This window comes from Hemicordylus capensis, chromosome 2 (genome assembly GCF_027244095.1).
Source record: "Hemicordylus capensis ecotype Gifberg chromosome 2, rHemCap1.1.pri, whole genome shotgun sequence".
Classification (NCBI taxonomy): domain Eukaryota; kingdom Metazoa; phylum Chordata; class Lepidosauria; order Squamata; family Cordylidae; genus Hemicordylus; species Hemicordylus capensis.
This window is the reverse complement of record NC_069658.1, coordinates 259,810,106-259,835,435: the sequence shown is the minus strand read 5'-3', so window position 1 is coordinate 259,835,435 and position 25,330 is coordinate 259,810,106. Positions and strand designations below refer to the sequence as shown.

The window sequence follows — 25,330 nt, the reverse complement described above, 5'->3', positions numbered from 1 at the left end:
AAAATAATTAAATTTGGAATCTTTTGCAAACATGGAATATTAGGGGTTCTTAACCTTGGGTCTCTCAGTTAAACTCCCATAACTCCCAACAACAATGGCATTTGGCCATTATGGCTGGGGATTATGGGAGTAGAAGTCCACCAATGTCTGGGTACCCAAGGTTGAGAACCCCTGAATCTAAAAGCCTGGGTGAACAAATTTGTCTCCAGTATGTCTGGAGTGGAGGTGCTTGTGATTACTCAATGGAGAGGGTATGTTGGGCCATTAGAAAAATTCAAAAGCTACATGGGGCCAATGAAAACAACATACAAGCAAGCCCCACTGATGCAAGAGGGAAACAGCGTTCCCTCTCAAGGTGCCTTGACCACAACAGGCAGCTGGGTTTCAACCAACCAACCTTTGGCTGCAAATAATGAGCATGCAAGAACCAGCAGCCCTTCAAGTGGCACCCACTGCCATACTTTTTCCTCCATGCCCCCGCACCGCATACAGTTTGAAGCTGTAAAGATAGGGAATAAGATAGCTGTAGGAAGATCTCAGCAGCACATGGAGGCAAGGCACAAGAAGGGTCCCATGCCTCCGTGATACTCTTCCTCTTCCGTGCCATGTGCAAAATTGAGGAAGTGAGTGCCTTGATTTCAGTTGGGGGGGGGTTGACTCCCAGTCAGGGACCGGCACTCAAGCCTTCGGGGACCGGCAGCGGTCCAGGGACTGGTGGTTGAGAAACACTGCTTTAAACCACCACCCCCAAACCCACTTAACAACTGTTGTGGTTTGATCCCTTAGAATCAAAAGCCCAGGCACAACTGCAGGGGCTAAAATTCTGGTGCAGTGAACATATGGTGCAGGGGAGCAATTTAGCATTCTCTTGTTAATCTTGTATTGAACAAAGTTGCCACATTACCCCAACATCCCTCTAGGACTTTCCCTTTCATGTTCCAAATGAGGATTAAATGAATCTTAAAAAACAAAAACCCATAACAGTCCTCCTGATGCTTTTAGGCTAGAGAGCAGAGCTGTGTTTCTTCATCCAACTATGCAGACAGGCAGATACAGAACATTAAACTTGCAACCCTAAAATATTTTGTAAGAGGGACATGATCAGAATTTATTATTATTATTATTATTATTATTATTATTATTAGTAGTAGTAGTAGTAGTAGTATTTTTTAATGTGATTTCTATACCGCCCTTCCAAAAATGGCTCAGGGCGGTTTACACAGAGAAATAATAAATACATAAAATTTAGGTAATTAAATGGTTTAAAGAGTACCTTAATTGGTAGTAGCTCTAGGTGCTAAACATTCAAGATTATAATGCTATGCACACTTACTTGGGAGTAAGTTCCTTTGAACTGAATAGGACTGACTTCTAATTAAACACAGAACTGGGCATTGCCCTTCCACCACCATTCAATGCAAATCATAAAATTGGAACTGGAGAAGATATCAAATTGTCCTTATACATGTAAGACTCCACAGGTAGAAATAGCAATGCTCACTAAAACTAGTATCCAAGCCAAGATTGAAAAGACATTTTTTCGAGTAGAAGTTGAGCAGAGGGTAAAACAATTCATTTGCACTGTTTGGGTGGTGAACATCATTGACTGACTATTTACAGATGATTACTAATCTTTCCAACTTTGAGAACACGCTAAATGCTGCATGAGGAAAGGAAAACACGTCCTTCTTTTTTAGCTGCACCCTGTAGCCCCTTTTATGAGCAGATGTGTAACAGCAGCAGCTAAAATGTGGTAGATTGGATGCAGTGCATGTCATTAAATAAATCCTTGAAAGGAATTCCAAAGGCAGTAGAAAACTGTGGGTCTATTTGGGTCTATTCAGGGAGTAGGTTTTTCTCTAAACCTGCATTGTATATTAGAATTACTTTGTTTTCAAGCCATGCATCCATTTGGAAACTTAAGATGATGTATGGAATCAGTGTAGAAGTTCACATGGGCCCCAGCACTGTGCTATTGGAGGGAGGTTTAATTGGGAGCAGTTGAGCTACAAAAGTGGAACACACTAATCCTGATGCCAGCCCATATAAACTGTATAAGCTTGTCTATCAAGCCAAATCCATGTAGACCATTTTTATATACTTGACTTTACAAGCCTCTCTAATTGTTCCCTGTACTGTATCTTTTGGGGGAATAGAAACTATTTCAAGAGGCCTCTAAGCCCAATTAAAAGCAGCTGCTGATTTGTCACCACCTTGCCCCATGAACTTAGCAACCTTTATTTTCAGGTGGTACTTAAAACTGCTTTTCCCTCCTGGCTTGTAGCAAATCTTAGGTCCCCCTTCTTTGCTGGGTAAGAGCTATGCCTTTTAAAACTCGCGCTTTCTCTTCAGTGTATAATCCTGGATTTAATGGATGTTACATAAATCCCATCTCCTCCTTTCCCAAGTGATTTGTTTGAAAAGTATGATGTTTTATTTTTGCCCACTAGTTTGTTAGCTTGTTGAAACTCCATAAGGGGATTATCCTATCTGATACACTTCCCCCTGATGATTAGGCTCTGCCTATAAAGCTGTCACCTGTATAAAGATGCTATGCTTTACACTGCTATTGGCATAACAAAATACTACTTAAATAATTGCAGTACTTTTCTATAGCAGGTATTAAGCCATATTGCTTAAAAAGGTTTCCTCTGATGCAGTGATTAGATTGGATTAGATTAGATTAGTCAGAGAGACCTGAAATCTGTTTTGCTAAGCTGTGTCCCCTTCAGGAATTACTTCTGCTTTTTAAAGTTGGTATTATGGCTAGTCAGAGTCTATTCCCCTGAAATTAGGAATAATTAAAAATGCAGAATAATAAAAGCATAACTTGTCAGCTTGGATCCTTAGAAGTACAACTGGAAACGATGAATACAGTACATCCAAACCAGTTTTGCACCACTATGAGGCTAGTGCAATAGTGTTGCACAAAGGAGCCTTATGTTTCTTTTAAACTGTGAGCCCTTTGGAGACAGGGGACCATTTTAGTTATGTATTCTTCTTTGTACATCACTATAATGAGCCAGTGTGGTGTAGTGGCTAGAATGCTGGACTAGGACCAGGGAGACCCGAGTTCAAATCCCCATTCATCCATGAAACTAGCTGGGTGACTTTGGGCCAGTCACTTCTCTCTCAGCCTAACCTACTTCACAGGGTTGTTGTGAGGAGAAACCTAAGTATGTAGTACACCGCTCTGGGCTCCTTGGAGGAAGAGCGGGATATAAAATGTAAAAATAAAATAATAAAAATAATTACTATTTTCTCTCAAAAATCAATAATAGCACCTCTGCTGACTAGAAGAATTGCAGCCACATGTCACTGCTTAGTAACAAGCCTTCCAGGGGAGGACTTCTAATGTAAGTAATTCAAACATTTCTAAGTCAAATGCAATTTAATGTTATACAGTGTAATTTATTGTAAGTGAATTAATTGAAACACTTCAGTGCAGAAACAGGTGTGGGGGTGCTGGCTCTCAGGAAGTCCAGTGTACTGGAAAGCATTATTGTGCAACCAGGGGTGTCCAATGCAGAGACAGGTGTGGGGGTGCTCTGGGCTCCTTGGAGGAAAAGTGGGATGTTGACATAACAATGAACAAATTCCCTTATAGATTAGAACATCATTATGCCACAGAAGAAGGAGAGTGGAGCTGAAGGACGGAAGAGGCGGAAGTTGGAGGCGGAGGAAGCCAAGAAGTCGAGCAGGTTCTTCACGTCCTTCTTTACAAGGCCCGGAACAAGTAGTTCAACACCACCTTCCATAGAGTCACCAGCACCTGCTCCAATGTTGTTGGAATCCGAAGGTGGATCAAGTGCACATCCACCACAAGCAGAGGAGGAGGCAGTCCAGTCAGATGAATTCCAGTATGAAGAGGCTGCCACAGAGAGTGTGGACATGACAGGAAGGGAAGCTGGTGGTGATGTTGAGTCTACTGATGAGATTGAACCCGACGACACTACACCCAGTGAACTGGATGCTGCCAAAGAGCCTCCAACTGTTAGTCTGGAAATGATTGAACAGCGTGACATTGGACTTCTGAAGTCTGACAAGGATACTGGAAGACCAATTCTGCCTGACACACTGAGAACATAAATAATAAAGCTGGGTTCAAAGTGTTTCCAGAACACTGAGGTGCCTTTCCTACCAACAAATAACCATGCAATGAACAAGACTTGGTTCAGGAAGAGATTGGGAAGTGGCCGTGGTGAGGAGGTGGCTCGCACATGGCTCATCTATTCCCCTTTTGAGAAGTCTGCATTTTGCTTCTGCTGTCTTCTCTATTCCCGGTCAGACCATCAATCATCACTGGAGCAGGAAAGTGGATTCAACCACTGGAAAGCACCTGAAAGGATTTGTGTTCATGAGAATGCCAAGAATCATCGGGAGTGCTTCACACAGTGGAAAGAAATGTAGCTGGAAACAGAGGACTTGTTGATGCGGAACTTCGGTCACAGAATGAGAAGGAGAAGCAGAGGTGGCGGGATATCTTGACAAGAATCCTTCACTGCATCATACCTTGCAACTCAGAACCTGGCTTTGCGAGGACACAGGGAGTCACTTCAGCTAGACAAGGATGACTCCAATGTAGGAAATATCCTTGGCTTAGTGAAACTACTAGCTACCTTTGACTCAGTCATGAAAGAACACCTGACCCGTGTTGAAAGTCATCCTGGATCCACCTCTTATCTTTCACCGGCAGTCCAGAATGAATTCATCCACCTGATGGCATCCACCATTCGCCAGAGTCTACTGAGAAGCATTTGTAAAGCCAAATACTATGGCCTCATGTTCAACTCAACTCCTGACCTGGGACACCGTGAGCAGGTCAGAAGTAGTTAAGTACGTGGAATTTGATTTTGAGAAGAAAACAGTCTGTGTGAGAGAGTCCTTTGGTTTTATCCAGTTAAGCCGGAAGGAATCTAAAAGCTTGACTGAAGACATCTTGAAACAGTTGGAGAAGGACAGAATGGAGCTATAAGATTGTCAGTCACAGTGCTATGACAATGCTGCTGTGATGGCTGGACACAGAAGTGGTGTTTCCCAAAGGATAAGTGAGAAAAACAACCTGGCAGTGTTTGTGAATTGCGACAATCACTCACTCAACTTGGTGGGTGTACATGTAGCCAAACAGGATGTAATGATGGTGACATTTTTTGGAACCCTTGATGCCATCTACGCGTTTTTCTCTTGCTCAGTGCAGTGCTGGGAAAAACTCAGAAACACCATGCCTATGTCTGTTAAGTCAGAGTCCGAAACCAGGTGGAGTTCAAGGACAGAAGCAGTGAAGCCAGTCAACAATCACCTGGAGGAGATACTTCAAGTTCTTCAGGACATGATAGGTGATGAAGATGAGAACACTGAAACCAGAAGTGATGCAAGGCAGCTGTACAACCGCTTGTTGAGTTATGATTTTCTGACTCTACTAGGATTTTGGAACAAAATCCTCATTCGAATTGACCGTGTTCAAAAGAGGCTGCAGGATCCTAGAATGAACTTCCACGATGCTGCCCTAGATTTGAAAGCCCTCCGAGATCATTTTCATGATGAGAGAGAAGTGTTGGTCAGTGAGGTACTCAACGTAGGGCTTGGTCTCTGTCAAGAATGGGATGTTGAAATTGAAAGATGATTTTGAGAGATGGAAGAAACGAATAGCTGGTGAGAAATCAAGAGACGATGGGTTAACAGCTCAGGAGGAGATAGAAAGAGTCATGAAGGGAACACTCAACCGTCTTCACAGAGAACTGGATGAAAGGTTCACTCGTCTGCATGACACTGATGCCAAGTTTGGGTTCCTTCTCGATATCGAGGGACTGTGTTACGGTGCTGACAGAGAGAACCTAAAGAAGAACTGTGAAAATTTTTGCAAACTGTACAGCTCTGATGTTGATGTGGAGCTATAGGAAGAAATTTTGGACTGCAGAATGTTGCTATCAATGCAGACCAACATGAAAGTATCAAGACCGGAAGAGCTTCTCAAATTTATAGTTCAATATGGAGATGAGAGCGTCTTCCCCAACCTCCGCATTGCTATTCAGATCATGCTGACCATTGCAGTTTCCACTGCCAGCTGTGAGAGATCATTCAGCAAGTGAGAGCTGGTACTTCCGTATCTGAGAGCCTCCACGGGTCAAGGCAGACTCTGTGATCTTGCTCTGCTGAGTGTAGAGAGAGAGGAAACTGTCAAAACTGACTTTGATAACATCATAGACCAATTTGTGTCAGTGAAAGCAAGGAAGGTTCAGTTACAATTTTCAGGCATGTCATAATTTGCTAATTAAAAGATTAACAAGCTTGAGTTGTATTTTTTGTAATTTTTTGTTATTTTTGAGGTAATATTATGGTAAAATAAAAGTTTTCTGAAAGATGCGTGTCAGATGTTTGGATGGGGGGGCAGCGGCGCAATTTCAGTGCTTGCCCTAGGCGCCGTTTCCCCTAGTTACGCCTCTGACTCCAGCTCACTTTCTTGGCTTGGAGGCTTCTGGCATTGGCATATAAGCACCTATACCCTGAATCTCTTCCCTAGTGTGTGCTATCTTTCTTTTGACTCTTTGACCAGCTGGCACAGGCTTCTGTCTGCTCTTTATGTGGTTCTGCTCTGTCCCCTTCTGTTTTATCTGAATTCTTTGCACCCTCGCACTTTAAATGCTGCCGTTTGCCGAATCGGATACTGCCCAGCTCCCGTCGGGAGTTCCCCATGCATCTGGGTTCAAGTACAGCCTGTCCCTTTTGTACAGGCCTTGCTTGCACCAAGATATATCCCAGTGCCTAACAAATCTAAACTCCTCCTCCCAGCACCAATGTCTCATCCACACATTGAAACCCCTCAGCTCTGCCTGTCTCACTGTACCTGTGCGTGAAACAGGTAGCATTTCTGAGAATGCTACCTTGTGGGTCCTGGTCTTTAATACGCTATCTATCAGCCTAAATTTGCCTTCCAGGACCTCCCAACTACATTTCCCCATATTGTTGGTGGAGAAATGGGTACTGGGTTTTGTTGTTACAAAATCCACTATTTTGTTGATAATGGATTTTCTGGTCATTCATCATTTTGCACCAAAGATGATGAATGAACAAAGATGTTTGGTGCAAAATGATTAATGAACTAAGAATCCACTATCATTGATGATAGTGTAATTCGATTTGGGTGCAAATCGAATTAAAAAATTGATTTGTGCACATCCCTAATGAATAGCACCTTGTTGCGGTGGTACTGAAATAATTGTAAATCCCTCCTTCGTATGAACAACCCCCTATGCTAAGTGTAGTGAAGTAGGAGTAAAATGCCATTTGGAAAAGCTCCAGGATAAGAGAAATGAAGACAAATACACAAGTCCACCTGGAGGCCTGCTTGGGTAGTCATATGCAAGAGCTTTCAGCCTTCTCCAAACCAGTGAGCCCCTGACAGAGGTGGGCCCTGGGCAACTGACCAAGTTGCCTTGCACAGCTTAGTGAAATAGTCTCAAGAACTGCCATGTGAATCTACCCACATACTAACTGCAGTCATTCTATATGTGCGAATTCACTTTCAGTGATCTAGTGGGTTTCATAATCAGGATTTCAGATGTAATCTATTCTCAGTTTTAGATTAATTTTGAAGAAATCATGACTTTGCTTCAAGGAATGGTGACAGAACTCATCTCATAAATAAAGAAATGCAGAGCTGCATGGGAAACATAGAGCTGCCATGGGATCATTTCATAATGAGAACTCACGTTGAATGTTTTCCATTTGACCATTTCCAAGGCTGGCCAGTTTTCTCTCGCCTGAGGTCAATCCAGTAGATATCTCTGCATTTGTAAAGACTCACAAAATCCTGTAAGAGATGGATGGTAGAACCCTGAACTGCCATATCTGAAGGCCAACACAGGAACAGAACTACATATATTTTAAATGATACATACACATCAGATTTTTTTTTTAATTAACAATTTAGTTTCTTACAAACTGTGACTTCCACCACCTCATATGCTTATATCATACAAAGAACAGGAATGTGGAATATAGATATAGATATAGATATATAGTTTACAACTAAGAGTTTAATACTAGGGGTGTGCACGAATCAATGTTTTTGTTTCAATTTGTACCTGAATTGAAACACCCCTGATTTGTTTTGGATCTGAATCTAACCCCTCCGAATCACACCAGATTTTATTTGTACCCGAAATTTCTGAATCTGAATTGATTTGGATCAAAAAACAGGTTTCGGGGCCAAAAGAGTTGGGTGGGTGGTAGTGCCCAATGGGTGGAAGCTACCACCCAGATTTCAAAGAAATTGGGCAAAGGGGTGATTTTAAAAGAATTTTTGAAGTTGGTGCCTCTTTAAGCTTTTCCCCATAGGGAATAATGAGGGTTTCAGCAACCTTATAGCTCCATGTGGGGGGTACCAGGGTGGCCCAGAGTGGGTTGTGGTGGGTGGTAGTGCCCAAAGGGTGCAAGGAAGCTACCATCCAGATTTCAAAGAAATTGGGCAAAGGGGTGATTTTAAAAGAATTTTTGAAGTTGGCATGTCTTTGGGGCATATTTGGGGCAGAAAGGGGGTTTCAGGGGCAGAAGAGTGGGTCAGTTGGTAGTGCCCCAATGGGTTCCTGCTACCATCCAGATTTCAAAGAAATTGGTGAAAGGGGTGATTTTAAAAGAATTTCTGAAGTTCGCGTGTCTTTAAGCTTTCCCCCATAGGGAATAATGGGGATTTCAGCAGCCCCATAACTCCACTTGGGGGGCACCAGGGTGGCCCAGAGCGAGAGGTTATGTAATGAACATAGGGTGCCAACCACACCCAAACCCACAAGCCCATGGGGCACCGGGTTTTGTTGTTTCTGTGGTGTTCTGAGGGTAGATTCTCTGGTAGCAAATGAGACTCTGCTACCAGAGAATCTATTACTATTACTATTACTAATTCGATTTCTATACTGCTCTTCCAAAAATGGCTCAGAGAAATAACAAATAAATAAGATGGATCCCTGTCCCCAAAGCGCTCACAATCTAAAAAGAAACATCAGATAGACACCAGCAACAGTCACTGGGGTTACTGTGCTGGGGGTGGATAGGGCCAGTTTCTCTCCCCCTGCTAAATAAAGAGAATCATCACGTTAAAAGGTGCCTCTTTACCAAGTTAGCAGGGGTAAATCTACTCTCAGAACACCTCAGAAACAATAAAACCCAGTGCCCCATGGGTTCAGCATAATCAACTGTTTTATGTAAAAACAGTCATAACTGTTTTTGTTTCAGTCAAAACTGGAAAAAAAACTTTAAAAAACAGTCAAAAACCAGTCAAAACTGTTTTTACAGTTTTGTTGTTACAAAACTGTAAAAACAGTTTTATTTACATAAAACCTGTTTTATGTAAAAGATCAGATATCTGGACTTCTCACCCACCATCTCTTCATTTTCAATTCTAACCAGAGAAGCGTTGTACGAAGAGCAAAAGTCCTGACTGGATTTCCAATTCTTTTCTTCCTTGGAAAAGTAGTAACACTTTCCCTGATATCCAATCCAGTCATTTCTGCACGGCCGAGCATCCTGTGCAGGGTAAACATGCTGAAAGTCTTGTTTCCGTATTGATACTGCTAGAACTGAAAAAGGTACAGGAAGTTAGTGAGTAACTCGCCCAAACTCCTCTCCTTCTGAGGAATGCGGAAATAATCGGGGATCACATAGAAACAGGCCCCATTTTATGCAATCCTCAGTGAGCACAGAAAACCCCCAGCATGGGCAAAATAAGTACATGGGACGCTGCATAATACAGAATCAGAGCACTGCTCCATCTAGCTCAGTATTGCCTGCACTGACTGGCATGTGCAAATATGCATGCATCACATGTGCATGCATGCTTACAATGGCTAACACTGTGCATGTACAAGGACATTGTGCAGGTGAGTTCCACTACATTAGGCGCTTGCTTTCCAGATGAATGTTGCCCTTGTGCAACAGGTGAACTAGCGCAAGCAGGGTGCGTGCCACACCTATGCCACACCTCCTGTTTGGAAGTAGGGATGTGCAAATTGATTCAGATACAAATTGATTTGTACCCGAATCTGGCTGATTCAGGTGATTCGGATACAAAACGAATTACCCCTGTGGTCCATTGGCTAGATTTGGGTACAAATCGAATTGCGGCTGATTTGATTCGAATCGATTCAGGTTTCAGATCTGTGCTATTAATTTTCCCCAGATTCCCAGCTTTAATTTTTTTTTTTTTAAAGCTAAGCTCTAGCCCTTATAGAAGTGGAGTTATGGAGCAAAATGTGTGGTCACTATTTTTCAAGTGTTTGGATTCTTTGGTGTATAATAACTTTCATTCAATGAATCCTTATGAGGATTCATTACACACCTTCATTTCTTCTATTCATTTTGACTGTCTTTTCGACAGTGCCAATTGTCAACTGCCATGTGCCAACTACACCCAACTCCCACCCGCAAGGCAGTGGGGTACTACTCAGTTAAGTGCCTAATGGGTAGAGGCTACCACCCAAATTGCAGAGGGATTGGGCAAAGGGCTGATTTTTGGTGAATTGTTGAAGTTTATGCATCTTTAAGGTTTCCCCCCATAAGGTATAATGGAGGTGCATTGCTTCACGTCGGGGGGGGGGGAAAGGAGTGGCCTAGAGCAGTGTGGGGTTGGTGGTAAGGTGGGCAAGGAAGCTACCAGAATTTTTTCAAAGGATTTGGGTAGAGGGCTGATTTTTGGTGATTTGTTGAAGTTGACGCATCTTTAAGGTTTTTCTCCATAGGGAATCATGTACTGTAGGTTTCAGCAGCCCCATAACTGCACTTGGGGGGCTCTGGGGTGGCCCAGAGTGAGTGGTAGTGTAGTGAACAGAGGGTGCCAGCCACCCCCATCGGTTTCTAACCCATGGGGTACAGGGTTCTGTTGTTTCTGAGGTTTCTGAGTGTAGATTCTTTGGTAGCAAATGAGATTTTCAATACAAACCATGAATCCACTCTCATTTGCTACCAGAGAATCTACACTCAGACCACCTCAGAAACAACAGAACCCTGTACCCCATGGGTTAGCAACTCATGGGAGTGACTGGCATCCTATGTGCACTACACCACCACTCGCTCTGGGCCACCCCAGCGCCCCCCAAGTGCACTTATGGGGCTGCTGAAACCTCCACTATACCTTATAGGGAAAAACCTCAAAGATGCATAAACTTCAACAATTCACCAAAAATCAGCTCTTTGCCCAATCCCTCTGCAATTTGGGTGGTAGCCTCCACCCATTAGGCACTACCACCTCACCAGACTCTTCCACCCCAGATCTCGCTTTATGCCCCAAATCTGCCCCAAAGACTCTAAACCTTCAGCAATTCACCAAAAATCAGCACGCTCACACAGGGCGTGCTGGAGCTTCCAAGGGCAGTGTGGCCCCCAAACTCCCCAACCCCGGCCGGCTCCATGATGGAGCTGACAGTTGTGTGGGCGGCCGCTGTGGCCGCCCAGAGCAGACTGCTGTTCGTCTGTGGCGAGAGTGGGCTAAGCCTGCTCTCCCTGCAAACCCCCTAGAGGCTCTTCTCACTAATCGTGAGAAGAGCCTCAGTGTGTCAGATGGAAGCAAGCATGAAAGGTTGGGGTACAAATTTGATAAATAAATAAAAATAAAAGGAACTGAGACTGAGCACTAGTGCCCGCCCCCCCAAATGCTTCCAGAAAACACAAAAAAGGAGTTTTGTGGAACTCAGTACTTTAGTTTTCACTTTGCAGAGCAGCAGTCTCCAAGTGACACCATCTGGAATCTACTCGAGAGGTAGAAATGGAACCACTGTAGATACCATGGTCAGTGCTATTGAAAACTGCAGAGAGGTCCAAAAGAATCAGTAGAGTCGCACTCCTTCTGTCAGTTCCCTGGCAAAGGTCATCTGTCAGGTTGACCAAGGCCATCTCAACCCCATAGCCCACCCTAAAGCCAGTTTGAAATGAGTCTAGATAATCCATTTCCTCCAAGACCATTTGGAGCTGGTCAGCTACCACCCTCTCAACCATCTTACCCAGCCAGCTTATAATTAGTGAATCAAGAGTGGGATTCTTAAGAAAAGTTCTAATCATTGCCTCCTTCAAACAAGGTGGCATTCTGCCCTTCCTCAGTGAGGTATTAGTGATATCAACTAGGCCTCCCTGAAAGATGATATCAGCCTTGTCGGGTAAGGATCCAAAGAACAGGTGGTAGGCTGTACCACTCCAAGCAGCTTGTCCAAGTCCTCAGGAATCAAAAACTGAAACTGATACAACCTAATCTTGCAAGAGGTATTGCTGGACACCTCCCTAACTGGCTCTGCAGAAATATTGGAGTCCAGATTAGCCCAAATGCAAGATATTTTATCTGCAAAGAATTCATTAAATGCATCACAGTGAGACATTGTTTCCAGGAACAGATTTGAAACAGAAGGGGCTTGAGTTAAACCCCTAACAATCTGGAACATCTCTTCCGGATGAGAACTTGCAGATGCAACATGCTTCCCTGCTGCATGTATCGCCTCAGCATACGCCTCAAATGGTCTCTATGCTGTATCAGACTAGATGAGTCCTCCTCCATTTGCGCTCCAGTTGTCTACCTTGCTGCTTCAGCTACCATAGCTCTTCCATATACCATGGAGCTAATTTTGAAGCGGGTTGGAGAGGACACTTAGGAGCTACCATGTCTACTGCCCTGGTAAGTTTCCTATTCCATGTATCCACCAGGGCATCGACAGAATCACTGGCAGAACCAACTCCAAAACCCTCCAGGTCTCTTTGGAATCCTACTGGATCCAACAGCCTTCTTAATGAACCATTCTAATAAGTCCACCAACCCTGCAGGGGTCAGATGTGACCATGAGATCAATCTTAACCAGGAAGTGGTCTGTCCATGACTATGGGGAAACTACTGCAGACCCCACCCACAGAACACCCCCCTGATCAGAGCAAAAGACCAAATCCAGCATGTGACCAGCAATATGTGTAGGTCCTAAGACTAATTGGGATAGGCCCATAGTTGTCATGGCCGCTATGAACTCTTAGCTGCAACAGACAAGATAGTCCTAAAGTGGATGTTGAAATTACACAGCACCAAAAACCTGAGCAACTCCAACACCAACTCAGTGACCAGCTCTGTCAGCTCTGTCAGGGATTCTGTTAGGCAGTGGGGTGGACAGTACACCAACAGAATCCCAGTCTATCCCAAGTCCCCAACCTAAGGTACACGCCTTCAATATAAGTCAATTCTCTCAGAAGGATCCTGGTAAGGGAGATGTTATTCTTATGGACCACAGCCAATCCACCCTGTCGCCCACTTTCCCTAACCTGATCAACAACAGAGTACCCTGGGGGAAGCCCACACAGGACCACTAGCCTCCGGCAACCAGGTCTCAGTTATACAAGCCATGCCAGCTCCTTCATCCACGATCAAATCATGGATGATTTGGGCCTTATTTTGAACTGACCTGGCATTACAAAAGAACATGGTTAGGTTCAGTGGGAAGTTGGAACTACTCCCTGAGGCCTGAGAGCTGATAGGGCAGCTGGAAGGGAAAACAGCAATTAAATTACTTGACTCCCTTCCCCTGTAACAGCATGCGGGCCTGCCAATGCCCGATTCTCGATTCCCCACCACTACTAAAATAGCCATACCCAATCTCCTTGAATGCGTTCTCCTGCTCTATCCCGAACAAGAGAAGCCCAGACAATTCCTTATGACTAGCCTGGATCAAAACACTAAAACAAAAATCAAAATGGAGGACCTTAAAATAACTTCCCTTCAGAACTCAGTCCCACACCGAAGGCCTGACACCAAAGGCTGGTCCCCTTTGGCAGATGCCTACAGATTTTATTGGATGTTTTTTACTGTTGTGCTATTTGGAGCCACCCAGAGAACAATTTGTTATGGGATGGCTAACAAATAAAGATTATTTATTATTATTATTATTATTATTAAGCTGGCTGTGGGCCAAAATGGATGTGACAGCAGCATCTGCCCCAGTCATGAGTGAGCACCCCCCCGCCACACTGAGCCAATATTACCTACTGTATTTTGATTTCTATACTTTGTATGTGTATGTTTTGCTCCCTGCTCCTTAGAAAAAAGTCTTGCAGATGACTATGGCCCCAGCCATGTCGAAAGAGGGGAACAAAAGTGGAACACGGGTGAGAAATGCAGAACTTACCACTGATATGTTCCCCCAGCCACTCTCTCTAAACACTTTTCCCCCAGCTAAGGGAAGAAAGCCCCTCAGTATAGAAACTCTGGGGTGGGGCAAGTTGGAGGGGAGCATTCTGCACTTTTCACTCACACATCTCTTTTAGAATGAATACATACACACCTTTGCATTACTGGGGCAGTTACACACACACACACACACACACACACACACACACACACACACACACCTGCTGCTGTCGCATCTACTTTTGGTCCTTTTAACTTGCCTTCTACAATCTATAGGTGAATGGAAAACTGACACTAACAGAAAGCAAGTTTCAATCTGCTCGATCCTCTCTCATCTAAAAAAGCGTTTACTAGTGACACCTAATGGTATAGCGGAAAAGTACATTTTCCCAGCGTCAATGCATTTTCCTGGCAGACTAACCTACTGCTTGTCCCACCACTTTCGTTCTCCTAGTCCTTGACTCCTTTTATGTAAGGCTATTCATTACCTTCACATGTTCTGCCTTTTCTTCCTCTTCTCCTTGCCCATCTTTGACTGAAAGCCCGGCCATTTCTGCATTCTGCTTCCATACAACAATAAACTGTGGCGTATTCAAGACTCTCACACAAGTACCAAGCATGATTTTACTCCCCATATACACACTGCTGCAGGTTTCCATGCTTCTTTCTATCTAGCGTGAGATTACCCTCTGTACACACACTGATCAGAAACCTCGTGTGACTTTGGCCACGTCAGCTGCCAGCCAGCTCTTGCATTCAATTTCTGAGAAGAACCTGTCCCTTTTCCATTACCTGTATGCCCCCCCCCACAGAGGTAATACCAGCTTTGGGGATAGGGGGCTTAGGTCACGAAAGTGGCACAGGAGGAAAGGGTTAAACATATTCTCCTTCAGTGCTTTAAAGCCCAATCTTTAAAGCAGCCATAAGGAGCTCTGGCAATTAGTAAAACAGTAACACCAACCCGGGGAAGAGAAAGGAAAAAGATTGAACATAGATCTCCCACATCATGTGTGGACCCTTGGTTCCCACAGAGATGGAGATGACTGGCTCACTATTTTGGCAAGACTCTCAGATATTTTAGCACTAGAAATCCAGGCAAATATTAATATACCACTTTTCAATGAAAGTGCTCAAAGTGGTTTACATGGGGGGAAATCAATAAAGTGGATCCCTGTCCTAAAAGGACCCACAATCTAAAAAGAAACATAAGTAGACACTAGCAACAACCACTGGAGAAGTACTGTGCTGGGGCTGGATAGGGCTAGTTGCTCTCCCCCTGCTGACTATAAGAGAATCACCACTTTAAAAGGTGCCTCTTTGCTCAGTTGGGATCAGCTGCATCACCTGCAATATCAAAGAGAACTTTAAGAGAACAGCATCAGAGTTTGAATAACTTACCAATTATAATGATGAACTGGACAATGTTGATGGTGACAGAAATCCAAGAAGCCCGCTTGCAGCATTCTAGAGTACAAGGAAAGACAACACACAAATCAATAAGCATTTATGAGTCTAACCTGATGAAGCAGTGGGAAACTCATATTATGTACCTACCATCTGCAACAACTCAAGTAGAGGTCTATGTGGAGAACTCCCTTTAGCCCAGCCTTATAGGGTTAAATTTATTTATTTGGAGGATTTTTTTTTTTTAAGTCTGAATGAGGCACAGAAGCCTGTCAGTCAGGCAGCGGTGAAAACTGTTACATTCTTAGGAGCTGCCAGTCAGGTAGGTGAGGCAAATGCTGTCCGGAAGATGCCATAAATGAAGTGATTTTTGATACACCTTATAATATTCAAGTTTGGGGACTGCAAAAATCAGAGAATTGGAACTGACCCGGAAGCAAAATTAAAAGAGACAATTGGGTCAGAAGGGGAATGGCTAGAACTGATGGAGACTCAATACATAGCTCCAATCATCAACAAATGAATTCAGAATAACAAGCACCAAACAGCTGTGGGATGTGGAGAAGAAAACGTGTTGAACCGAGAAAGCAGAGGAGGGAAGGTTATGAGGGAGGTCCTAGAAGAAGGGAGTATAACAGCTTCTGTGAACACACAGCAGTAAATAGGATCATGAGGAGAAAGCTGAAATGCAGAGACCAGTCCTAATAGGATCCTAGCGACTCCTCAGCCAAAACACGGCTGATATAACAAGTAGGGCTATGCATGACTCCAAATATCAAGGTTGGATCAGATTGGATCCAGATCCCCAGATGATGGATTGGGTCCTTTTGGAGCCTTCAGAAGATCAAAGTTGGAAAAAACCGCTGATTTTTTGGTCGGTAAAAATCTCCATAGAACTCTATGGGGAAAGAAAAAACATTGCTGATGGGGAAGAAAAGAAGAAGAAACAACTCTGAAAATGGGGAAGCAAGGGATGGTTGGGTTCTGTGGGGATGTGGTTGGGTTCTGTGTTAAAAGTGACTTCAAAAATGTGTTGTCTTTAAATCAGTTTTTTAAGTAACCCAGAAATTGTACTCGCACACAGAGAATGAGGAAGAATGTGGCATCAGAGAATCTCTGGGGAAGTGATGTAAAACCTAGAAATCTTCTACTTTATTTTTCAAAGTGTAAGTTTAAAAAGCCAACTAAAAGTAGTAATAAAAAAGGAAATCAAAGTGTGGGCAGATAGGCAGACATATATAGAGAGTAGAAGACACGGTTCCTGCCTGCCAGTTGCAACTGCTAAAATAAGAAGCAGATTTCTGCAGTCTTTTTGTCTTGAAAGAATCCAAAGCAACTTATAAAAATGAAGTAAAAGCAATTTTTTTATTTTACTGAAATTAGCAGTGAGAAACACAAGTGTGTGCATGCATACACAGCAAAATAAAAAAGGAAAGAAAATAATCCAACAGTCATTGTAGGCCAAAGAATCTGACCTTCAGCCTCTCCAAAATTTAGAGAGGGATCCAACTACACTTTACATGGCAGGGAGCTTCAGACAGTGAGTGCTACCACAGAGAACAACCTCTCATGTTTCCCTACGCACCAAACTACAGAAGAGAATGGAATGTGCAAGAGGACCTCCGCGCCACAAAATATCTCAAAGAATGAGTAGACTCATATGCAGGAAGGAGGTACTTTGGTTCTAAGCAGTTTAGAGCTTAGTCCTTGAATGATCTTGAAAGGTCCAACTTCTTGCCACTCACTGCAATTTTCTTTTTTGGTTTAATGAAAACAATAATACAAAAATACAATACAATCATATCAAAGAAAACAAAAAGTATGGGAGTATGTCATTATTAAATTTTAAATTCAAAAAAGTAATAAAATCCATCATTGCACAAATGTGTCTGCTTTTACATTCAGTTCTGATCTTCTAAAATAAGTTAATTTTGTAAGTAGTGTGATGTCCCAGATACCTTAATACTAATCTGTTAATGAGACAGATTTCCAATGAGATGAAATACAGTCTTGCAGCTGATAAACAAAAAACCAACTCTAAATCATCCTCTAAAACTACCCCAGTCCTTTGACATACCAAAGAAGACTGTTTTAGGATGATATGCTAAGACATATCCTGTTATCTGCTTTATCATATCCAATGAGCTATGTTTTCAGTCTTCATTATGTGAGGCTAACTTTAAAGTATACTTTCTTGAAAACTATAGAACTTACAACAATTTTGTAACTTTTTGTTTCACTACCTCAGTGGCACCTGGCAGTTCCAGAGTCTAGGCTGGGTGCTAAGCAGGGCAGGTGACGGGTGAAGCCAGGGGTAGCAAGAGGCAGAGCCAATTGTAAAAATGTTTGGGAGTGTCCAATTGTCCTCAGTGGAACTTCTTAGTAAATACATAAGGAAGCTATTCTCATGATCACTGGAAAGTGGGCTAAGCTCCCTTAGCCCACTTTCCAGTGTTCATGGCAACCACTGGGCTCGCAGGAGAATAGGAGAACATAGGAGGAGAACATAGAACATAGAACATAGGTGTTTTTAGCAACCAGTTAAAATGCATACTTTTAAAGGGGCTGAAGTTTTGATAGTTCTCAATTTTTTGGCTTTTAAAATGACTTTAAATTTGAACTTTTAAAAAGTGTAATTTTAATTGTGGTTTTAGTCTGGTCTTTTTATAAACTTGTTTAGTTTAATTTGGTTAACTTTATTAGTCTTATTTTACATTGTATCTATTTTATTAATGTTCTTGTTTGCCTGTGGCTGCCACCAACTCGTTTGGCAGCTACTCGGGAATGGGCCTTCTCCATTGCAGCCCCTGGACTTTGGAATGTGCTCCCTGTTGAAATAAGAGCCTCTGATCCGCCCCCCGAGCAGTAGAGAATTGCAGGGGTGGAGGTATACATATCTAAATAAATAAATTACAACCACCTTGTGGGGTGGGCTGATTTATAGTTTTCTAACTCCATCATGTTCTTGTTTTTAGAACTGACTGCTGAGGAGCCAGGCAATGCTGAAAGATCATGGTGAATGGCTGAGGGCAGAGGCATAACTAGGGAAAACGGCACCCGGGGCAAGCACTGAAATTGCGCCCCCCCCACCGCCCCCCCAACATACATCTGACTGACACACATGTGTTTTTTCCTCACAACAACCCTGTGAAGTTGGCTTGTATCCCTAACATCAGAATTATGATGCGATGAATGATGATACATCCTACATTACACTTAGGTTTTTCCTCACAACAACCCTGTGAAGTTGGCTTATGTAGATTCAGAAATGGCAAAAACAGGTCCTTCAAACAATGCTTAATTAGCTTATGTAATTCACTGCCACAAGATGATTTCCAGTAGCTTAGATGGCTTCTTTAAAGAGAATAAACTCATGCACCTAACAGCAGCTATTAGCCACACAAGCAAAACAGAACCTCCAAGGTCAAATGCAGTATAACTCTGAAAACTAAATACTGGTAAAAAGCAAGGGAAGGTCACCTTCTTGTCCTGCTTGTGAATGCCCAGAGACATCTGTCTGGCTGCTGTGGGAATCAGAATGCTGGAATGGAAGGACCTTTACACTGACCCAGCAGGGGAATTTTTGTTTACTTTTTTAACACCATTTGAGCTGAGGAATTTGTGAAGTGCTAATCATATGTAAAGACTTAATACTCCTCTTCTAGTTTGCAGTATTAGAAAACACAGATTCACTCACAATACATGGATAATCCCAGGATGTTTTCAGCGATAAATAACATTGTAATTAGAAAACAAACGGTGGTCTTTTGAACAGATCTCCAAAACACCCTCTCTTAAAATACAATCTGCAATTTATTACGTTTATTTCCAACAATCCCACTCTCCCTCTCCCAGAGCAAGCATACTAGCTTAGCGCATAAAATCTCAAACTGAAAACCAGAACTAAGTGAAAGGAAGGAGTAGAGAGAGAGATTCCTCCACATACACTTCTTGTCTTATGCCATTGCCAACTCAAAAAGCATGTTTACTCTCCCTCCCCGAGGGAGTCTTTGTGTGCCAACTCAGACTGAGAGCGAAAGAGAAAGCAAAAAGCCTTACCTCGGCAGCTGCCCAGCCCTACAAAGCAGACTTCCTTAAACAAGCCAGAAAGGTGCAGCAGCTTTTTAGCCACTATTGACACAGGAGGCTCAGCTGCCGAATGTGCCGGCCGGGGTGTCCTCTGCTGCCTGCTGCAGCCCCAGCCCAACGACGCAAAGTCGCGCGGCTCTCCTCCTCCGCTCCACTGCCACGTGCAGCCTGAGCCGGCTGCAAAGTTACGAGCTGGGAGAGGAGAACCACTCAGGGAGGGGCACAAAAGGGGGGAGGTTTGTTCTTTTAAACCAGGCAAACGGAAGGAAAGGCTGGAGTCCCAGCGGCGCTCACTCCCCGGGCTTTACCCCACTGCAGCAGCAGCAGCAGCAGCAGCCGCCCCACGTAGGAGTTGCTGAGCACCCTGAAGGAAACCCGGGGATGGGACGGGGACGCGGCTACCTGACTCTCTCCCACTCCCCACCCCACCCCAACCCCCGCTACTCGCGCTGGCCTCCGCCGAATTCAGTTCTCTCCTTACCCGACTGACTGAGCGAAGAAGGCAGGAACACAAAACAGGGCACCCTAGCCCCGGCACGAGGAGGAGGAAGAGAGGGAGGCTGCTGCCGCTGGCGGCTCTGGAGCCTCCTCCGGCGCGAGGGACAGCAAGAGCCGTGGCCACCCCATCCCCTCGAACCCGCCCCTCTCTGTGTGTGTTTCCCTCACGCTGGCTCTTGGACTGGCCCAGCGCCGTCACCACTGCCAGCCGCGCACACTCCTCACCACCACTCGCCCAGCCCCGCCTAGCACGCTGCAGCTGCCCAGCCTGCCTCCTCTCAAAGCCTCGTCTCCCCATTGGTTAGCTTTGCCCACCCGGGGCGCGGCTATGCTAACCAGGGCGCAGCAGGTCATATGGACTAGGGAGGGAGGCTGGCTGGAAAGACTTCTTCAGTAAGAGAGAGCGTTTTTAGGCAGCTTGGTTTTGGTTTGCGTTCGCAGCCGCCGCCCGCTGGGCTTCTCTAGAGGCAGGCGGCTAGTGGTGCGGTTGGCTGCAGCCTGCTGCTCGGTCGCTCTGAGTGGCGGCGGCGGCAATTCAAACAACAATTTAAAAAATTCCGGTAAATTTTCGGGGATTGGCAGGGGCACTTTTTGGCGCCCCCCCACGTGACTCCAGGGAGTGGCGCCTGGGGCACGTGCCCCCCCTGCCCCCCCTATCGTTACGCCTATGGCTGAGGGTGATTGCTAGTTGTCTTGATGTCTTTAAAAATGTTGCTATGCAGATTTTTGAACAAGCCATGGGAGTTACTGAATACCAGAAGAAAGTCCTGAAACACTGTAATGATTTGTTTGAGGCCTTCAAGTTTCAGAAATTAATTAAAAATGAGTACATGTATTCCTGTACCACCACACATTGGGGGAAGGGGGACATGAACACTTGTAGGGGCCAAAAGCCATCCTCTGCTGCTAATTCTTTAGAAACCCCATCCACACCATCTGCTAATGACCCTACAGAGATGTCTCAATCAAACCCATCTGTTACTCCATGGGGTGCTGATGAACAGTTGGTTACCCGTCATGGTCCATCTACAGAGGCACTTTTCCTTTGTTGAATCCTGCTATGGGTTCTCAGTCAGATACCTCTACAGAATCTCACACTAATATGGTGTCATGTGTATACCCAGACCCCCCATATTCAAGAGGAGGGGGGTATCTGCTTTAACAGTGTCCCCGCTGTGTGGGCACTATATCTCAACCAGTCCCACTTCCCATTCTGCAGGAAGATCCCGAGGCCTTGCTAATTGGGTAGTAAAGGTCGATCTAGTGTTCTTTCTAGCATTACAGGAGAGGGTAATGTACGGTAAAATAGCTTCCTTATGTATTTACTAAGAAGTTCCACTGAGGACAATTGGACACTCCCAAATATTTTTACAATTGGCTCTGCCTCTTGCTACCCCTGGCTTCACCCATCACCTGCCCTGCTTAGCACCCAGCCTAGACTCTGGAACTGCCAGGTGCCACTGAGTAATGTACGGTATTTTTAAGCCCGTTATAATAACAGGGGCTAGCTCGCCTCGCCCTTTAAGCGTTCTTCCTTTCTATTGCCCTATTTTTTTTGTCCGTCTCTCTTCCTTTCTCTCCTTTCCTTCCTTTTCTTGTTCTCCTTTTCCTTCTATCTTTTTATTTGTTTGTTTGTTTTTTATATGTTTTATTTTCTTCGTTATCTTTTTCTCTCTTCTTTCTATAAGGGGTGTGTTCTTTGGGGGTTTTTGTGTGTGTGTGTGTGTTCCTTTTTCTCTTTTTCTATCTTTTGTTTTTTCCCCTTTGTTCTTCACTTTTATCTCTCTTATTTTCCCTTCTTCTCTCTTTATTTTGTTTTTTTCTTTCCCATCTCTCTCTTCTCTCTTTTTCCTTCTTTATTTCTTTTCTTTTCTCTATTCTTCTGTCTCCCTCCCTCATTCCTTGTTTTGTCTTTTGCTGTCTGTCTATTTTTTTGTCTGTCTCTCTCTCTCTCTTTCTCTTTCTTTCTGTCTTTGTTTTGCACACCCATTGGGAAAAATGAGAGTACCATCACAATTAGAATTATGTTTTGCTTAGTGGCCCCAGAGTGGTTGCACTTTGGAGTGGCTTGCAAGCAGTACATGCACATCTCAGAGCTATGGATCTCTGCACAGTATGCAAAGTAGTATTGGAAAGTTCTATAATTTTGAGCAATTACAGTCATCTTCACAAATAGTAAATAATTAAGCAGAGCATTAATATAATATATCTGGAATATAATGTATTCCACATGCCATTAGAGTAGATAACCTTGCTATTTCTTCCTCAGCACATTTGAGACAAAGAGGGACAAACAGAAATGATTAAACAAAAGTCAATGGATCCTTACACTGGGGTGCTACAGAAATCAAGTAGTCAATGTAGTCATTACCACAGGAAAAGATTCAAGCAGTGTTTGATTTCTAAAATGAGACACACAAACTTGTTTGCAAGCTCTGTCCCCCAACCCCAGATCCAATATCCTGTCTTTCCAAGCTTGAGGCCAACTTCACACTGAGCCTTAAAGGTCTAAGTTTTTTTAAAAAAATGTTGGCAACCATAATGGTACACACCTTTTTGGAAAAGAGCCTGGTTTTAGGGAAATGAGATAGCTAGCAATAGTGTGAGCAGCAATACATTTCTTGTTCTGCCTGTGGAGAAGTGCGCTCTACTAACCCCGAGGGTTTAAATAAATAAATAAATAAATAATCCCAAAGTAGGAAGGGGGCGCTTAAAGCCTGCGGAAGGAATGTGTCCCTTACACAAAGGAAATCGCAATACAGTTAAAAACCCAGGTGTCCGTCTATTTCCCGGTGCTTTCTGAGGTAAAAACTAAAGGTAGCTCGTGCAAGGAAAGGCTCGCCCGGGCAGCTGTGACAGCGTTCAAGAGCATTTCTTTGCCACAGATGAACTTGCGGTTTGCGTCCTGCACTCCCGCTTTCTCTTTGGGGGATTGGTGGAGTTGCCAAAGCAGCAAGTCCCGTGACATCAGCCAAGGGGACTGTTTAGCTCGTGCTGAAATATTCATTACTTGGTAATGAGACCCTCGATGCTGCTGCTGCTGCTGCTGCTGCTGTTTCCTCCTCTGGCACGCGCCAAGCGACCAGCCACCGCATTACATACTTGTTCCGTCTCCCTCCAACAGGCGCAGGAGCGCGCGCTTTAGGAGCCCCCCTCCCCGCACACCTTGAGAGAGCTTCCCCGCGCAGCCGTCGCTCAGGAGGGGAGGCGCCCAAAGTTGTCTGGCTTCTGAAGAGGAGCCATCAGGACTCCTCCGGGGCACGAGGGGTTGGGAAGGCAACACTCTGCTTCGGGCTCCTCAGGCGAGGAGGCACCGAGGAGGGCGGCTGGATTATTGACGGCGGGCCATGGCAGCATCGGCGCTGGGTTGCCAGGGGTGGCGAATGAGGGACAGGAGAAGGTGAAGGAGCTACGCTTTCAGTCCCCGAGACTTTGAGACTCTTTCTGACTCTCGATGCCGTTCCTGGCCAAGCACTCCCTTCCCAAGATTCTTCCTTTGCTAGCTCCGTGGCCGCCCTTGTCAGCTCCCTCCCCATGGCCGCCCTTGTCAGCTCCGCGGCGCGGCAAGGAACTGCCGCCTGCGGGTGGTCTGCAGCCTCCGCCGCCTCTGCCTCCCAGCGGCTGCCGCAGCCGCATCTGTCCTCCCTGTGGCCGCCTTTGTTAACCCTGCGGCCAGGAAGAGTCACAAACATGGCCGCCTGGTGCCTGTCTCCGTTTCTGCCTCGGCTGTTCTGTGCATGCGCTCTGTGCATGCCCAGAACGGCCGAGGGAGGCACGAACACACGCCTTGGTGTCCACGGACGGACACCAAGGCTTTTATTAGAGAGGATGATAACACTTTTATTCTGTAGTCCTTCTTGAGGAAGCCTTGGTGAAAAACACTGAATATCCGGACAGTTTTTAAGGACTTATTAGTGAAAGGAATATTATCACAAGCTCCAGATAACAGAATGGACTATTATTACAACACATTTCTTTATGTCAAGGACCTCCAAGTGAAAGAATTATTATTCTTACAAGCTTTGGATAACAGAATGGACAATCATTACAGCAAGCGCATTTCTCTTTGCCAACAACTCTGGGAAATAGTGAACTTGTTTTGGTGTTCTGTTGCAAAATCACAGTCCTTCATATTGATTTAGTAAGATTGGTATATTTTTACCATCTTCATTACTCTTTGCTCTGGGCTACATTGGATATTTTCTAATGTTCCTTTGAAATATGTATGTTTATTTAAATAATTTAAAGTATTATTTAAATAATTTAAGACACATATATATAAAAGTATTATTATTTAATCTTTGAATTTGCATGTTTATAATAATTGCTGTCTGCACACAGTTTGTTGCTGGTTTTGGTTTGTTCTTTACACGTGTGGCCCTTTTGTTATATGTTCCACAGTTTGGAAACCAGGCAAGTCCAAAATATTCAAGTAGCTGCACCTCTCTTTATAGTCCTTAATTATTCCAGTTTTTGTTTGTTTTGTTTTGTTTGCTGTTGGTTGGTTATTTTGTTTTTTTAAACTTTGGTGACTGATAGGAGTACTGAAAGGAGAGATCTTCAGCATAAATTCTCTGTCAGGTCTATGATCTATATGGCTAAATTTTACAAAACTGATAAAGTAAATGTTGCATAGAATTGCAGCTGGGATTGATAGAAATTAATCCAGATTTTTAAATTTTAATTGGATTTTTTCCCCTAAACCAATTTTTTTTTAAGAACATAGGCCAAACATATCACCATCATGAGTGTTAATCATAACTCCTAACTATATTCTGTGAACTTGGTGGTACATTCACACATTATGTTCAACAATTGTACAATGAGTGCACATTGTGGACACAATGAGTGTCCACACAAATCTGTGCACAGGTACAGTCATTTGAATGTTACACAGGCACAGCATTATACTTCCAATGTGTACTGTGCATTTGAAGGGCCCTGTATCCCGGTTTGAATTTTAAAATGAACCCAGGTACAGTAATTCACAGCAACATGTGTACACTTCCACAGAATAATGTCTGAATTGGGATAAAGAAGGCCAAGGAATGACTAGAGGATTTGAGGAGGATGGAATAGATCTCTGCAAGGAACAGGAACATAGAAGAAACCTTTTCCAAGTGTATCCTCCATTTTAGAAGGGAAACACCTATCATGGCTGCATGCATAAAAGAGACCTCACTTGGGAATATTTTAATG

At 44.0% G+C, this 25,330-nt stretch overlaps 1 protein-coding gene across 1 annotated transcript in view; it reads right to left on the bottom strand.

Annotated features, from left to right (window-relative positions):
• Positions 1 to 23,099, bottom strand: part of LOC128343960 (C-type lectin domain family 2 member D-like) — a 28,511-nt gene extending 5,412 nt beyond the window's left edge. Inside the window, exons 1-5 of the mRNA XM_053293400.1 lie at positions 22,974 to 23,099; positions 20,115 to 20,280; positions 15,539 to 15,604; positions 9,376 to 9,572; positions 7,710 to 7,810 (exon numbers count right to left, since the gene is read on the bottom strand). Coding sequence (XP_053149375.1) covers positions 7,710 to 7,810; positions 9,376 to 9,572; positions 15,539 to 15,604; positions 20,115 to 20,280; positions 22,974 to 23,099 — 656 coding nt within the window. The remainder of the gene's footprint in view (positions 1 to 7,709; positions 7,811 to 9,375; positions 9,573 to 15,538; positions 15,605 to 20,114; positions 20,281 to 22,973) is intronic.
• Between the last annotated feature and the right edge of the window lie 2,231 nt (positions 23,100 to 25,330).